This window comes from Motacilla alba, chromosome 27 (genome assembly GCF_015832195.1).
Source record: "Motacilla alba alba isolate MOTALB_02 chromosome 27, Motacilla_alba_V1.0_pri, whole genome shotgun sequence".
In the NCBI taxonomy this organism is placed as follows: domain Eukaryota; kingdom Metazoa; phylum Chordata; class Aves; order Passeriformes; family Motacillidae; genus Motacilla; species Motacilla alba.
In genome coordinates this window covers 1,313,415-1,329,409 of record NC_052042.1, presented here as the reverse complement: position 1 = coordinate 1,329,409, position 15,995 = coordinate 1,313,415, and the positions used below count along the sequence as shown (strand labels likewise).

Here is a 15,995-nt window from a genome sequence, read left to right as displayed (position 1 = left end):
CTCCCTGCCAAACGGCCTATTTTCTGCCCCTAATGGTTTCTGCCTAACAAATGGTGTTTCTTTTTTACAGCGTTATGATCCTGGACTTGTTGTGGTGATGGTAAACTTAGCAGTGGTAATTTTTTATTTTCAGACTGAATTACTCCTTTGTCATCAGTGCACCAATGTTAGGCTTACTTTCTCTGTTGTAGCCATCATCCTTCTGCTTGGTCTTTCATTTTCCTTTCCTTTCCTTTCTTTATGCACACTTGTCTGATCCTTGTTCATTAAAGGGTATTGCTAAGAAGGGATGTTTCTGTTTGTGTTAGAACTGCCAAAATCAGTTTAAACATAAATTTTTAATACTGTCCAAACTTGATTTTTTTTCCCCCCAACACGATGGGCACTAGCACTTGCTACTGCAATTTCCAAATAGATTTTGAATTTAAAAAAAAAAAACAACCCAAAAAACTTTGACTGCCTTAGAAGGCAAAAGTACTGATGCATTGTTTGTGTACAGGGGTTTACCAGGCCAATGAGGCTGCATCGAAAGATCTCAATTGCTGGAGAAACAAAACAAAAATGAACCAAAAATACCCAAAACCAAACCAAACCAAACCAAAAAAGAAAAAAGCTTGAAAAAAATTTGAACAATAAATTGTTGGCACTTGGTGCCAGCCATTCCATTTGGGTTCACCACTTACCAGTAAATCCCTGGCTGAGACGTTATGAAAGTGATATTGCACCGAGGAAGTCATTTTTATAACCTGTCTTTAATTTGGTCCTTTTGCTAAAAATTGCAGTCACTGCTTACTGTATTATACCATTGGGCATAAGAGAAACCTTGTCAAAGATGAGCATTAAATATCCAAAGGAAAGCTCAGTCAAAACCATTTCAGATCAGTGTGATCACTGCTTTTGGACCTGGTGGATACCTGCCTATCAAATTCTTGGGCATATCAACAAAACTGTAAAGCAATTAATTAAATGGATTTATTTCTGAATAAAACCACATGTCTGTACTTAAAGGTTCAAAAGCCCCTCTAGGGCTGTGGTTTTGGCAGGAATTATGGCTGATGCTGCCAAAGAGTTCACACCTGTCCAGGTTTTCTGAGACAGCTTTAAAGACTTTAACCTTTTGCAGATGTGGGTGGCAGTGGACTGCTTCGGCATGACTCCAACGTGTCGATCTTTTAGCCCAAAGGTATAATACCTGTGTATGTGTGTATAACAAAAGAGTTGTTTACACCAAACAAGAGCAATAATAAGGGAAGTAAACATTCTGTTTTTTCACTCAAGGTTTGCACTGGAAAAGGTAAGTACTTTGTCAGTGGGTTACATCACAACCACCAGTGCCTGTTGTGATGTAAAAATCAAAATAATAATAATTAAAAAAAAAAAAAAAGCTGTGGTAGTAAAGTGCTTGTCTGCCCCATTTTGCTTTGTTTGGCTGGTTATGAGTGGATTAAAGATATGTTTTTTTAAAAAAAATAAATCTCCAGCATAGTTTGATTAGTTCAAAGTCAATTTTCTTCGCAACCAGTCCTTTTCACAGCTTACAGGTGACACGGTGGGGCCAGAGCATCGCTCCAGGGCTGGGGGAGCAGGGACCCACCCCTGGCCTAGGCTGGGTGGTTGGGATGGGGGAAGTTTGGCTTCTGTGCCATCCTTCTCTTCACCATTCCTTGCTCCTACGGAGGGCAGAAGCTGGGGGGAGAGAGGCTTCCACATCTTTTACAGGGAAGTTCTAATTGATTATTCATGAGCTGCAGCAGTGAAATGTGATTAGCAGCTTCTTCACTCTTATGGGAAGATGAGGAGCCTGATGTGGAAGCCTTGAGGAGAAGGCTCAAGTCCTGTTATCAGCCCTGCCCTAGGGCTTGTCATGAGGGAACATTAACCATGAGAAGCTTTTACGAGAGCAGTTAATGTTCAGAAAAATGCATTTATCATCCTGGGTGCCGCTCGGAGCTGGGCGCAGGGTTGGCTGTAAGCTGTGAGAATGGCTCGTGTTTGGTTCACTGTAGCTTTCTGGTCTCTGCACTCCAAGGCAAGATCTCTAACCACCCAAACCCAATGTGTACAGTGAGCTGTGGTGCTGGGCTGCTGCTGACCCCTCTCTGTGTGTTCCTCTTCCAGGGAGGACAGATCCCATCCCTATCGTTGTCAAGTATGATGTCATGGGCATGGGCCGGATGGAGATGGAGGTGAGCTCCCCTCACCCCTGCAGGGCTTCTAGGGAAGGGGTGGGAAAGACACTTAAACTGAGAGTTTGTTCATCCAAGGCAAAGAACAACTTGCTCTTGAATCAGCGCAGTAAGAAAACACTTGTCTGCAAAATGCATCCTCTGTTTGTCCCTGTGAGCCTGAGTTCTGGGGTCTGGATGCTCCCCAAATCCCTGGGCTCTGAGATTTCCCTTCCCCAAAGCTCTCACGGGCCTGCCAGGGCCCTCCACATCAGGGGGATTAGTGACCTGTTTTACACTTGGGGTGACAAAGCAGGGAAAGCAAAATACAACTTGCATAGATTCTGCTTCAGCTGAAGTTGTGCTTTCTGGTAGATTTGATAGTGCAGTGCATTTATGGGCCAAATTACATCTCTTTATTTCTTTTTAAACAGCTCGACTACGCCGAGGATGCCACAGAGCGGAGGCGAGTGCTGGAGGTGGAGAAGGAAGACACCGAGGAGCTGAGGCAGAAGTACAAGGTACAGAGAGAGGGCCATCAACATCAGTGTCTGTGGGCTGGTTGGGAAGAGATCTGTTCTGATGGGGCTGAGTTCCCCTGCTCCTGCTGCAGTGACGGTGGTAGAAATTCACTGCCCTTGGGTTTGCTCGTTGTGGAGATGATTTATATTCTAACATGTTGGTTATTCACTTCCTGGCATCAACCTTCCTGTTTGTTTAGCTGCTGGAGAGCCTCAGGACAGCAGTGGGGCTTTCTCCATGGGCCTTGCTCCTGTTCTGGAAGGAGCAGTCCTGGGGTGAGCTGGACATTTCCTTCCCTACACCCAGGAGTGAGCCTGCCATGTCAGGACAAAACCTGCAGGTGGTAGAGGGGCAGTTACCAGCAGCAGGGAGGAGCTCTTGTGTTGTCCTGAGTGAGGAGTGGGCAGTACGTGGTGCTGTTACTGCATAAATCCTGCTGGCTTTGGAAAGGTAGGACATGGCTCCAGCTTGGAGAAATCGATGGGCTGGAGCTCTTTGGAACAGTTGTTCAGGCAGCATTAAAAGAAAGACAAATTCTGTATTTCTATGTGATTTACAAAACCTGTGGGGTTATTTTGTAAGCCAGGGGCTGATAAAAATGAGCTGTGGTGTTGGGATTGAGCGTGACATGCAGGAGCATTTTTGGATTAGCTGTAACCAGGTTCTCTGTGGAGACATGGTCTCTGCTCATCCTTTAATCCACTCTTCTGCTTCCCAGCCCTACAGTCCATCAGCTCTGAGCCTGCTTGTTCAATTGTCCAGAGATTTGGGGAGTACCAGGGTTCAGGAAGAGCCCAAGACATCCAAATGAAGTGTCAGTCTTGCATAAATTTTAATTATTTGAGAAATAATGGGAAAGTAGTTTCAATGCCATTAAAATTAAACATAACCTCGGCAAATCTAAAATTCCATTTCCCCAGCTGAACAGTTAATTCTTCAGGCAGTTTGTTCAGCTATGAAAATTTATAGCCTCCTCTCCTTTTTTTTTTTTTTTTTTTTTCCTCTCCCTTGAGACTTTGACTTGCTTTGTAAGGGAACTGCAGGTGTTTGGGTACCCAGGGGGACTGTGGACTCCCCATCCCTGGGAAGGTTGGATGGGGCTTGGAGCAACCTGCTCTAGTGGGAGGTGTCCCTGCCCAGGGAGTGGGACTGGGTGAGCTTTAAGGTCCCTCCCAACCAAAACCATTTTGTGATCCTGGAGTTCTTGGGGTTTACAATTGTCTTTCCAAACACAGCCCAACCTCTGTTGCTCTGAGACTTTTTGCTCTTCCTGCCCTCATCCAGCACGGGTTTTTTTCAGGAGCTCTGGAGCAGTAGCAGTCTCTCCCAGCTCCAGTGAGTTTTTATAAGCTCAGTTCATCCTTAGCCCCTTGCATTTTGGTATTAATCTGTGAAAAATCTCTGCAGCCGTTACTTTTTGCTGCTCCACAGGAGTCCATTATGTAACTGCCGATGGCAGTGCATCCTGATCAGCCATTCAGGGAGCCTCAGAGAATTTCCGATAACTCTGCAGCCAAGAAGTGTTTTAATTCCCTTCTTTTGTATAAATTCTGATCACTCAAATGGCTGGGTTTCATTGTTGAGCCACAGGATGCTTGCTCAAAAAAGCCTACCCATGGCACAGGAAGCTTGTCTGGGATTCAGAGGAACTTGAAACGTCCGTGTTCTGTGGAGCTCACGCTGCTCTGTTTTCCTTTCTTGTCTTCCTGGGGACCTGCCTCAGGCTCAAAACTCCAGATTTGTTGATGTTTCTCTTTTTTTTTTTTTTTTTTTTTTTTTTTCCTTGTCAAGGGCATCTGGTAAGAGATGGAAGCAGGAAGGTGCTTCCTTTTTTATGTAGAAGGGAACAGTGCTTGAAATTGAAAACAATCCCAAACATGAGCACTAACATTTTTTAGATATTTTTTTTCCTCTCTTCGGGTGTTGAGTTTTTTAATATAAATTTTATATCATATAAAACAGGCTCAGTAATGTTATTTTAATGCCATTTTGATGTGGTAACTAGGAGATAAACCATATTGCCTTGAACAAGATCTGAAATTCAAAGGAAAAGCCTTTCAAAGTTTTCTGTCTTAAATGTTTGCTGCCTCCTCTTGCTGAGGAAGGAAGCTTCCCATAGGAGGTTTGTATTGAAGATGGAAAAAAAGATCCCTAAGTGCTTTTTCTCTAATGTTAAGCTGTTTTTTTATATAATTTCTCTTTATTCCAGTTGAAATGCCTATGGTCAATGGTTATAAGGGGAATGCTGCAGTGAGTACACTGGGCTTTGTGATGCAGCATTTGTAACTGATTTTGAGTAAAACCTTCCACCTCCTTGGGGTAAACCTTCCCCAGAGAGCTCGTGAACAGTGGTGATGTTACATTAATTCTGCTGGGGGGGTTGTAATTGATACAGCCTGGCAGGAGGGAACAGCTGCTTAGCCCTGAGGTTGCTGTGTCCCAGCATCAGGTGTGTCTCGGAGCCCCCAGGTGTGCAGCAGCCCTGGGGACAGCACAGGCCTCTTCCACACCTGGATTTCCAGCCAGTGCAGCCACCTGAGGGACTGGGATTTTCCCAGTCCCAGAGCTCAGTGCGCATTCAAAACCTGGAACAAAAGAGGGAAGGACGTGGCTGTTGCCAGGTGAGACACCCCATCTTTGCCTGAGGTTTGGTTTTCCACCTGTGCAGGTGTTCAGTTGTAGAAGGGGAAAGACCCTGTCAGCACCCCAGGGCTGTTACCCCTCCCTCACTCCCGTTACCTGCAGCTCCCTGTGCCCGCTGCAGTGTGGGCACTGCACTGAGCCCAGCCTCAGGGACACTTCTGCTCCTGGGAATATTTCACTGGACTGGATTGGGCTCAGCAGGCTCTGAAGGGTAATTCCCAGCCAGAGCCATGCTCCTCCCTCCCGAGTTCAGGCAGCCAAGCCAAGATCAAGCAGACATCTCTTAGCACTCAAAATGGAGCAGTGTCAGCTTTAGAGGTGTAAGGTTCTGTTCCCAAGGCAGGGATCCTCCTAGGTTTGATGCCAGTATCTCTCTGGGTTAGCTCGAGGCTTTGGGCCTCTCCTTGGAGCACTGACAATCCAGGAGGCTCCCCTGAGGCAGAGCTGCCTTGCCCCATCAGCACTGCAAGCCTTGTCTGAAGCAGTCTTCTTTTAGTGGTGTTTCTGCTCTGACCAGGGCGTGTTCAGTCCTTGTGGGGCCCTTCCAGCACAGAAGTGGGTAACAAATAGCGCTGAGGTCAGCAGCATTGCGAAGCTCTGGAATCCCACCTGGGAATTTGCAAAGGCTGCCCAGCTTAGTGTAAGCTGGGTTCAGTGAGACAAAGTGCTGGGACCTGCATTTGGGTCACAGCAACCCCATGGGAGGTTCCAGGTGGGGGCAAAATGACTGGAAAGCTGGACAGAACCTGGAGGTGCTGGTCAGCAGAGGCTGGACATGAGCCCAGGTGGGCCAGAGGCCAATGGCACCTGTCCCAGGACTAGGGTGGCAGCAGGATCAGGGCAGTGACTGTCCCCTGAGCTGGCACTGCTGAGAGACCTCAAATGCTGTGTCCAGTTCTGGGCACCTCATAAGAAGGACACTGAAGGGCTGGAGCGTGTCCGGGTCAGAGAACGGAACTGGGAAGGGTCTGGAGCCCCAGGAGGGGCTGAGGGAGCTGGGAAGGGGCTCAGCCTGGAGAAAAGGAGGCTCAGAGGGGCTCTCCTGGCTCTGCACAGCTCCTGCCAGGAGGGGACAGCCGGGGGGTTTGGGCTCTGCTCCCAGGGAACAGGGACAGGAGGAGAGGGAACGGCCTCAGGCTGGGCCAGGGGAGGCTCAGGGTGGACAGCAGCAGGAATTTCCCCATGCAAAGGGTGCTCAGGCCTTGGCAGGGGCTGCCCAGGGAGGTTTGGAGAGCCCATCCCTGCAGGTGTCCAAGGAATGGCTGGAGGTGGCACTCAGTCTCTGGGCTGGGGACAAGGTGAGCATTGGGCACAGGGTGGACCCAGTGATCTTGGAGGTGTTTTCCAACCTCAGTGATCCTGTAATGAATATAATCAATGTACACCAAGTTTTTATTAAACACTATTTTTTTCCTTAAAGGACTAACCCATCATCTTCTAGGCTGTTCTACAGGATGCTTAACAGAAGCAATTTTTTCCTAATTTTTCAGGATTATGTTGATAAAGAAAAAGCCATTGCCAAGGCTTTGGAAGACCTCAGAGCAAACTTCTACTGTGAACTCTGTGACAAGCAGTATCAGAAGCACCAAGAGTTTGACAACCACATAAACTCCTATGACCATGCTCACAAGCAGGTAACCAGTTGTAGACACACAGTTCATCCATTTGATGTTCATTGTGGTGGTCTTGTTTGTGGTTGATACTTGGAGTTTCCCTGGTGTATCTGTTTTCCTTACTGGTCCTGGAATAGGTGTTTTATGTCGCTGGATAAGATTTTTATGCCCATCATTCATTTAAGAACACAAAACAACAGAAGAACCCCAAGCCCCACTCCATGGTTGGCATCAAGGAGTCCCATTTCTCAAAGACCCACGGGCAGGGATGTGCTGGTGTAAAACTGAGGAGAGTACACGTGGAGGTGGATGAATCCCAGCTTGCTTTTAGCGTTAGTACAGCTCTGGGGAATGATGATTCCCCACATTTTACTGAGTCTGTGTTCTGTGGAGTTACTGAAAACAGACTAGGAAATAATGGGCTGTGTCAAAGGTGTCCTAAGAAAGGAGCAGTTCCCAAATTCTGTAATTCTCAAGAGAAGGTGGGTTCCGAGTCTCTGTGGAGCTGGCTTTTTTCCCAAGCTAGGGATGTACTGTAGTGTCTGCAGGGTGCTTCATGCTGCACAGTAAGTAATGGAAGTTCTTGTGATAGCCTGATCTGTTTGACCATTTAAGCTGCTAAATGAGATGTAACTGCACAGCAGATAGCAGTGTTGGGCTCCTCCAGGGCTGGAAGGGCTCAGAGCAGGGGTTTGATGTTCCTAGTCATAAATTCTAACAACACAATCATCAAAATGCTGGTAACTCAAGGAGGATGTGCTGTAGAGCTTGCAAAATAGCAGTGAAAACAGCTTAAAAACAAGAATGTGGCTTTTGAGTATGATTTTTGTTTGTGTGTATTAAGTGTAGAATACGACAGGGAATCTGCTTTGAACTAAGGAAGCCTTGTCAGGAATTCTCATGGCAGGGCAGTGGGGCTCTGTGGAGTGGTTTGGTAGAATCGAGAGCAGAAATTCTGTATTCCCTTGGTTATTGGGCAAAAAGGTGGTTTTGGCCAAGCTCAGTCGTGACACCTGAGAGCAGAGAACTTCTTGGAAGGTCTCCATCAGTTTGGCTGAAACCCAAGTGCAGTGACCTGCATTTATCTGGGAGGTGGCAGGACCTGTTTGTGTCACATTCCTGGTGTGTTGACACCGTGGGATTCCGTGAGCTGCTGCAGCCCTTGGTGACTGACGGGGCACTGACACGAGCCTGGCCAGGCTCTGAGCTCTTCCAGCAGCTGGAGGTGCTGTGGAGGAGGAAACCAACCTGTGGAAAGCAATAAAAGGAGTCATCAGCGGGAGTGGCTTGAGAGAAAAATGTCTTGTGTGCACACAGGGTGGGGTCATCCCATCAGGAAAAAGAATTTGGAGGTTGCTTGTTACTGCTGATTATTTTGAGAGGAATTATGTTCTTGGATAATTCCATCTATTGCAGTCACTTCAGGCAGGCTTTGGAGAAAATGAGCCTCCAAACTCTGGCTGCATCACCCAGCATTAATTTCTAGTTACAGTGGGATTTAAACAAAGAAGCAATCATGCTTTGCTTAGGGAAAAAATTGCTTGTCCAGCTTTGTCGGGCTGAAATGTCTGTGACCCCGCTGGGTCAGCGTTCAGGGAGTGAACTTGAAACCCCCAAGACAGAATGACAGTGAATTTGCATAAGGAACATTATCTCTCTGCTGTGCTCCCTCCTGCTCCAGGGAGGCTCATACCCTGCAGTCCAGTCTGAATTTTAAAATCGTTAAAAAATACAAAAATCTGTACTTTTGATATGTTGCACGTTGATGTTTTGTAGTTTGTCTCTTTGGATAAGAGGGTGAGGTTGTAGAAAGGTGAGCCTAAAGTTTTTGAGGAAAAACATGAACTTTTCCCTAAAAGTAAGCCATGAGTTGGCTTTCTTGGAAAGAAAGGCCATTACAGTGTCTTAGTTACAACCACCCAGCTTGGTATACATCATCTGCAAGAGTCTGTTGTCTCAGTGGTAATTTTTGAGGCAACAGAGCTCGTTTTTGCTTTTTCCTTGGCTCAGTTTCCACAGCATTTTTGCTTTTAAGTATTTTTAGTTCCACATCCCGCTGACGTTGAAGTGTTTGGTTATCCCTCTGTGGCTCTGCGAGCATTAGGCTGTCCCTGTAAATAGATGTTCCATCCTCAGATCCCTTTCCACTCCCGAGTTATAAAGACACTGTCTTGTATTCCAGGAAGGAACTCGGGATTATTGCCCAACAGGGATGATAGGTAAGTGTATTGATCCCAACCGGATGAATTTTGGACCCACCAAAATTGTATCAACACCAAACAATTAAAGGGGAGGTTTATTCTTTTTACTTCCTGCCTGTCCTGGTTTCATAGACCATTTGGCTACATCTGAATCAACCCCAACACCAAGTTTCTCCAAAAGGCAGCATTTCCTTGCTTGGGAAAAGATCCTTGCATTTATTCTCCTAAAGCACTGGCATGTTTTAGCCGTTGTGTTGGAAGTGTGCAGTGTTGTTCTGGAGCTGGTTTTAATTAGGTTGATACTTGATGAGAAGTGCAGCTGTTTTAAGGACCAGTCACCCTCTGGTCAGCACGTGGCCTGTCCCTCTCAGGGGACTGCAGGCAGCTGGAGTGGGTGCAGGTGGCCCTGCAGGAGGGACAATAAGCTCAGTTCTGTCACACACCCTGCACTGAGCAGCTGGGAAAAGGCTGCATCACACAACTTCTTGTACTGCTGCTGATGTCTTTATGGTTGGTGGGCTTTTTTAGCTGTAGGATTTTGATCTTGAAGGCCTGGTAGGTTATGAAGGGCCCCACTCCTCATAATGCCCAGTCCTGACTGTCAGCAGAGTAATAATTAATAATAATTAACAGACAGAAGGTGGCAAATGTAGAAAGAAAACTTCTGCAGCTAAGAAGGAGCTTGGGTGGTGAAGCTGGACCCAGTGTGTATCCCTGGAAGTGTTCAGGGCCAGGCTGGATGGGACTTGGAGTAACTTGGGATAGTGCAGAGTGTCCCTGCCCATGGCAGGGGGTGGAACAAGGTAATCTTTAGGATCTTTTCTAAGCCAAACCAATCTGTGATTTTTGTACTGCTTCCTGCAGATCCACAATGTCCTGATCCTTGGGAGTTCCCACAGTCCTAGAACACTCTGGACTCAGTGGGAATGTGTCCTTAAGGCATTACACCTGTGAGGGCTCCTTATTTGCTTTGGGGTTTTGACATTAAGATAAAGACCTCGTGTTAGATTTGTGTGAAGAGGCGTGTGAGCCCCTTGTCTGGGTTGTGCCCAGTCTGTTTGTTCCTGTCAAATAAACCTGCATGTGCAGGACCCAGCACCTGAAGCAGCCTGCAAGAGTTATGGTTGGAATTACCTTCTGTGTAAGTTACGTAGCATTTGCAGTCAGCTTTTACTGTGGGGGGTTTTTAACTATCCAAGAACTTGGAGAATCTCCCACCATCACCTCGTTCTGCTCGTGTGCCTGCTGAGGGCTCCAGCTGTTTACTGAGTCACTGACCCAACAGAATCAAAACATTCCACTTCTGCGTTGCCTGTGAAAAACAAACGTGTTCCTGAGTGAACCTGTGCCAGGTTCCCTGGGAGAACACAAACCAGCATTGAAATGCAGATTTTATGTAGCTGTTTTTTCCCCAAGTACGTGGTGTTTTGGAGGTGTAGGTGATTAATTCTGCCTAGATTCTCTTTGTAGAAGGGCAAAGGGAGTGTATTCCTTAAAGAAGTTCTTTGGGAAAGAGGGTGGAACTCAGAACTGAAAGTGTAGATGTGCAGTTCTCTTTGTGCCCTAATTAGCTGCATCTTTGCTTGTCATGCCGAGGGGGAGGGATCTGTTCAAGCACAATAAAACTACCAAGACAGTCACTGCTGGGGTTGAGGAATACTCTGAATGCAAACCCTGAACTTTGTGTTTTGGGGAGATTTGAGATTTCCAAACCTTTGGGTCTCCAAGCACGGCTTGCATGGAGAAGACTGAGGAGGGAATCCCTGAGGTACTTGGGGTTACATGGCAGGTTCTTCTGCTCCAGAAGTGCTTTGCCCTCAGAAGACCCCCCAGTTAACAATAGAGGGGCTGCAAGAGAACTGGAGAGGGACTTTGGACAAGGGCATGGAGTGATAAAACAACAGAGAATGGATTTAACTGAAAAGGGAGTGGGGTTGGGTTAGAGAAGACGAGGAAATTCTCCCCAGTGAGGGTGGGCAGGCCCTGGCACAGGGTGCCCAGAGCAGCTGGGGCTGCCCCTGGATCCCTGGCAGTGTCCAAGGCCAGGTTGCACATTGGGCACCCTGGAATAGGGGAAGGTGTCCCTGTGCATGGCAGGGGTGGCACTGGGTGAGCTTTAAGGTCCCTTCCAACCCAACCCATTCTATATTTTTCTTAACCCAGCTAAGAAAAATATTGATTCCTTCCAGGGAGGAAATTAACGTGAAATAAAACAGCATTTGCAGGCCATTTCCCCTCTGTTCTTTTCACTTCATTTAGAAGCGTGCAGAGAATGTTGATGACCAAAGATAAGCCAGGCTTGTGTTCCCACTTCAGGAAAATGATCAAGGTTCCCATCCTTTGAGCTTGTGTTTCATGTGTCGTTCACTCCCAAAAGCTTCTGGGGCAAAGAATCAAGCAGACATCAAAAGTTCAGAAAGCAAGAAATCTGCTGGCACAGAATGAAAAGTACATTATTATTATTTTATTTAATGTGGGTTGGCAGAGAGACATGAGAACAATGGCAAGGGAGGAGGGGGTTCTGATGTCATGGGCGCTGCCTCCTGCCTCAAGCCCCACAGGTGGATCTGCTTTGACCCATCTCAGTGTGAGGTTTGGCATGAAAGTCTCACGTCTTCAGGTCTGGTGACAGTGCTTTTCTCTGGTGAGAATAACAGGGGTTCTTTCTGCTCTGCACTTTTAGGCAAAGAATGTCTCTCAGTGGGCCTCAGTTCAGTGATGCTGTGTGGCCTTGTCAGCTTAAACGGAGAAAATCCATTTACTGCTGGTCCTGAGCCTGTAAAGCTCTGCACCCCAGCTGGGATCTGGGGAAGTCTTACCTGGTACCATCTCATCAGCAAAATCTGGGATGTGCTGAGTTTTCTCAGGGCCCTGAGGCTGCCAGAGCTCATGGGGTGCTTGGACAGCGCTCCCAGGGGTGGGGTGCATGGGGTGGGGTTGTTGGGGTGTCTGTGCAGGGCCAGGGGGTGGGACTTGATGATCCTTGGGGGTTCCTTCCTACTTAGGACATTCTGTGACGATGCAGTGATTTTCCTGTTGCGGCAGTTCCTGACTCCTGCTCGCTCCCCCTGGATTTCCCCCTTTGCTGTGCCTGGGATGGGCTCTCAGGAGCTTTTCAGCAGTGCAGTGGTGCAGCTGGTTTAAGCTGATTTGTGAGAATTGGAAGGTACTGGTGGTGTTTGCTGGTTTGGCCTCTCCTGAGGCATGCAGGGATTGGGAGATAATCCAGCACTGTGGCCTCTCTGTGCTGCAGAGCAGAGGTAGCTGCAGATTTGATACCAGACCTGCTCTTTAGGAACTCGATTTGTACTTCTGTGGAAATGCAGAGACGAGTTTGGAATTTTGTTAGAAACAAGGCTGGAAACTTAAAATACAATTCTTTGTTCCAAAGCTGAGGGGGGTGGCAGCTATTAATAGACCTCAGGAAGGCTGGAGATAGTGAACTACTGCCTACAGCATGTGGAAATCTGGAGAAATTTTATGTAAGTGCTGGTGATTTGTGTCACTGCTGGTCACTGCAGTGTAGCCCTTCTGACAGCTGAAGTAACAAACTAGCAGAATATTCATTGGCTGTATGATCCCATGATTCTGCAGTTTGAAAGATGTTGCTGCTTGGATAAACTGCTACTTGCTCAGAAAACACACAGCCCAGGGAGAAAAAAATGCCCCTTAATTTTGAAATCTTGTAATAGCATGAAGCATATGTTTACTTTAGTACAGGTTTGGCTCTAATCCTGTTGAAAGAAACCATTGTCTTGCTAAGCATAATGGCAAGACTTTAAAAGGGAGGATTCACCCCAAAAGTACGAGTTCCCGGGGCTCCTTGTGGAGGGGAGAAGCTCCCCGAGGATGGTCGAGCTGCTGTGTTAAATCCCTGTTGGAATTTCTCCATGGTGCTGGGGAAGGGGCAGTTCCATGCACCTCCAGCCTCACTCACACCCACACATATGGTGTGGTCCAGAAAGTCATTTAGAGGTTTTGGGGGAATTAGAATAATACTCTCCTCAGGATTAGATGGAAATTTCTTTAGTGTAAGCTGAGCTTAAATATCTGTGTAGTTCAAATGATTTCCTGGGCAGGCTGGGACCTGGAAGTGTGTGAGCAGCATTTCAGTGCTCCATGTGCTCCCTTCAGCCAGTGAAATTGTCTTTGGATTGCTCCTTCCCAGTCAGGACTGGGGAGCTGGGTGGCCATGGCTGTAGTGAACTGCTTATCCACTGAGGGGATGAATCCCTGGATTCAGTGACATATTTGAAACAGTGAGGGGAGAGTTACAGGTTATTTTGAAAAGTTCTGGGTATTTTTCATTCCTGCAGCAGGTTGTTCTTACAGATGAGCAGTGTGGGCTCCTGTTTTCCCCCTTTCCTCCCCCAAGATGCATTTAGGGAAGGTAATGCAGTCCAGCCAGGTCTCTTGCACGCCTGGAGTCATTTCTGATGATAGGTCTGTTGGTTTAGGTCAGTCCAAGAAGCTGAGCTATGTTCTGTTCAGTATTTTGCATTTCCAAGGAGCTGGCATGGTGCATTTGTGAGCTTTTCTATCCTGTACTTCCCCAGCAAGACTCTTTTTCCTCCTGACTCCTGTGTGACAAAAAGAAACTCAGCCTTGAGATCTCTTGGTCCTTTGAAAACAAGACCAACTCTTTCCCAATTTTGGAAGTACCAAATTCTCAGCAGTCTTGACACCAGGGCCAGTGGTTTGTCAGCCTAAAGGGCCCAGGTTTGGGTGTAGCTGGGAGTTGCTGTGGTGCATATTCTGGATTACAGTGCTTTGGGGTAGTTCATTTGCTTCACACCTCTAAATTTGAAGCGTTGAGAGTGGGAGGTTTGGGGGAGCAGAGACACACAAAGGTCAGCATTTAATAACGGGCATTGAATTCTGTCTTCATTCAAATTGCCGTGTCATGGAGGCAGGAGAGCCCGGGGGCAGCTGCATGTTCCCAACAGCTCTGAGCCCAGTTCGTGTCCTGGGGGATGATCAGGACCATGCCCGGGGGCACAGGGGGCTCTGAGTACACCATTGCACCTTCCTCTCGAGAGGAAAAGGTTACAGTTCATGTCTGGTGTAAATAGCTGGGTCATACTTTTTTCCAAATGGGTGAATGATCTCGAGACTTGGCATCAGCCCCCATTAAATAGTTTTGTCAGCTGTTGGTGGCTGTAACTTCCCAGAGCATTTCAGACACACTTTCGAAATCAGCATGAAAAAGCTGATAGCATTGCTCAGCCCATCTGTTTTATTTTTTTTCCCTTCCTCTTGGAAAAAAAATTGTACTCCTCAACATTTAACATACACCACAAAACCCTTGAGCCCTTTACTTGTCCTGGTGAAAGTAGCTCTGCTGTTCCAGGTGGGATCATGGCTGTGTCGGCGCGTGTCCGTGTGTGTCCCCTGCCGCAGACCCCGGCTCCTCCCGTGCCTCCGCTCCCGCTCCGTAGAGTAGCTGGCACACTCCCCCACGCCTCTCTAGTAATGCTTGCTTGTTGGTTTGGTTTTTTTTTTCCCCTCTCTTCCGCTCTTGTTATATTTTTACTTTCTTTTTTTCTTTGTGATGTGACGTTTTCAGCTGATGTATTGAAAGCAAACCCTTCTAATTTGGGAGTCCAGATCACAAGAGTGAGTTTCTTTCTACTGGTGTCTGTAGTTGTATCTTTTTTGTGTGTCCTCCCCTCTGATTTTGGTAACAATCAACCACATTTAGTAAATACTATTAGGTAAGAGAATGCTCTGTCTTGTCCAATCTCTCCCTTTTTCACAAAGCAATGTTCTCTTTACATTGGGCCAGCTTAATTCCTCTAATTTGAGCTTTGGGTTGGTTTCCAGATCCACTGTTTCTGTGTGTGGCAGTCTGACTCTGCTCCAGGAAAGAGGCAGAGTCAGCCAGCCAGAAGTATTTAGAATTCACCAGTGATTTGTACATCCTGTACAAGAATTGTTCCAAAGTGACTCCTGCTCTGAGTCCCGTTAGTCTCCCAGGCCCTGCATGAAATGCCTGAAAAACATGAAACTTTTTCCAAAAGCTGAGTACAGGATGCGTTCTGGAACTGGGCCCTTTGAAAGGGTTTTGAATTTTGCACTTAAAAAAAACAGTGAATCCCTTTAGGATGGTAGAGGTCTGTCTTTGTTGCTTTCTGTTACTTAAACTTCTGTAGAGCACTCTGAAAAAATGCTGTGACTATCCACATATATTCCAAGAAAAACCAGCGTCCTCTTCTCCTAGTGCTCTCTCTGAGACAAGGACTTTCCAAAATGTTCTGAAGTCTTGGATGTTTATTTTCTATTAGAATTGGCTACCTAGACTTCCTCAGTGCTATTAGGATATTTGAAATTCCTTGGGATTGGGTTTGCTCCCTCATGATAGGATTTCTGGGGAACTTGGTGCTTCTGCCTCCCCCCTTCCCCCACCCCCCGAAGTATTCAACCCCAAGAGACCCTCCTGCCTTTAGAGCAGTTTGTTTCTTGACCCTCTCAGAACTACTGACAGGAAAACAAGTAACTGGTTGTGGTGTATGTTGTACTCTGGGTTTGCTTATGGAAATCATGCACATGGGATTTTTGGCTCCTTCTCCAATGTAATGGTACATTGCTTTTGTCAGATGTCATTCCTGGGTAGCTGTGGCACCAGCTAAACCCTCCTGTCCTTTGGCCCATGCTTTTGACTCGTGTCATGCACTGTTTGTCCAGTACATCTGCACGCTGCAAGAGCAGCAAAGTAAACAATCCTTCTTCTTTCCCCCTTTTCCTTCCAGAATTTGCTTGTTGCTTCGAAATCAGCTTTGTTGTCCATGCTAAAGAAAACCAGTAGTGTTGATTGGAAAGGGGCATACACAGAACTTGAAGTCATAGCCAAA

At 46.8% G+C, this 15,995-nt stretch overlaps 1 protein-coding gene across 14 annotated transcripts in view; it reads left to right on the top strand.

Annotated features, from left to right (window-relative positions):
* The window catches only part of GPATCH8 (G-patch domain containing 8), a 56,224-nt gene that overhangs the window by 33,570 nt on the left and 6,659 nt on the right, over positions 1-15,995 (top strand). For 5 of the 14 annotated variants that reach the window (XM_038162868.1, XM_038162871.1, XM_038162873.1 and 2 more), the window contains 7 exons: positions 71-115; positions 1,279-1,294; positions 2,119-2,186; positions 2,600-2,686; positions 6,821-6,964; positions 9,126-9,162; positions 14,711-14,760. In XM_038162868.1, coding sequence (XP_038018796.1) covers positions 71-115; positions 1,279-1,294; positions 2,119-2,186; positions 2,600-2,686; positions 6,821-6,964; positions 9,126-9,162; positions 14,711-14,760 — 447 coding nt within the window. The remainder of the gene's footprint in view (positions 1-70; positions 116-1,278; positions 1,295-2,118; positions 2,187-2,599; positions 2,687-6,820; positions 6,965-9,125; positions 9,163-14,710; positions 14,761-15,995) is intronic. The other 9 variants (XM_038162880.1, XM_038162879.1, XM_038162878.1 and 6 more) reach the window with 4 other exon arrangements.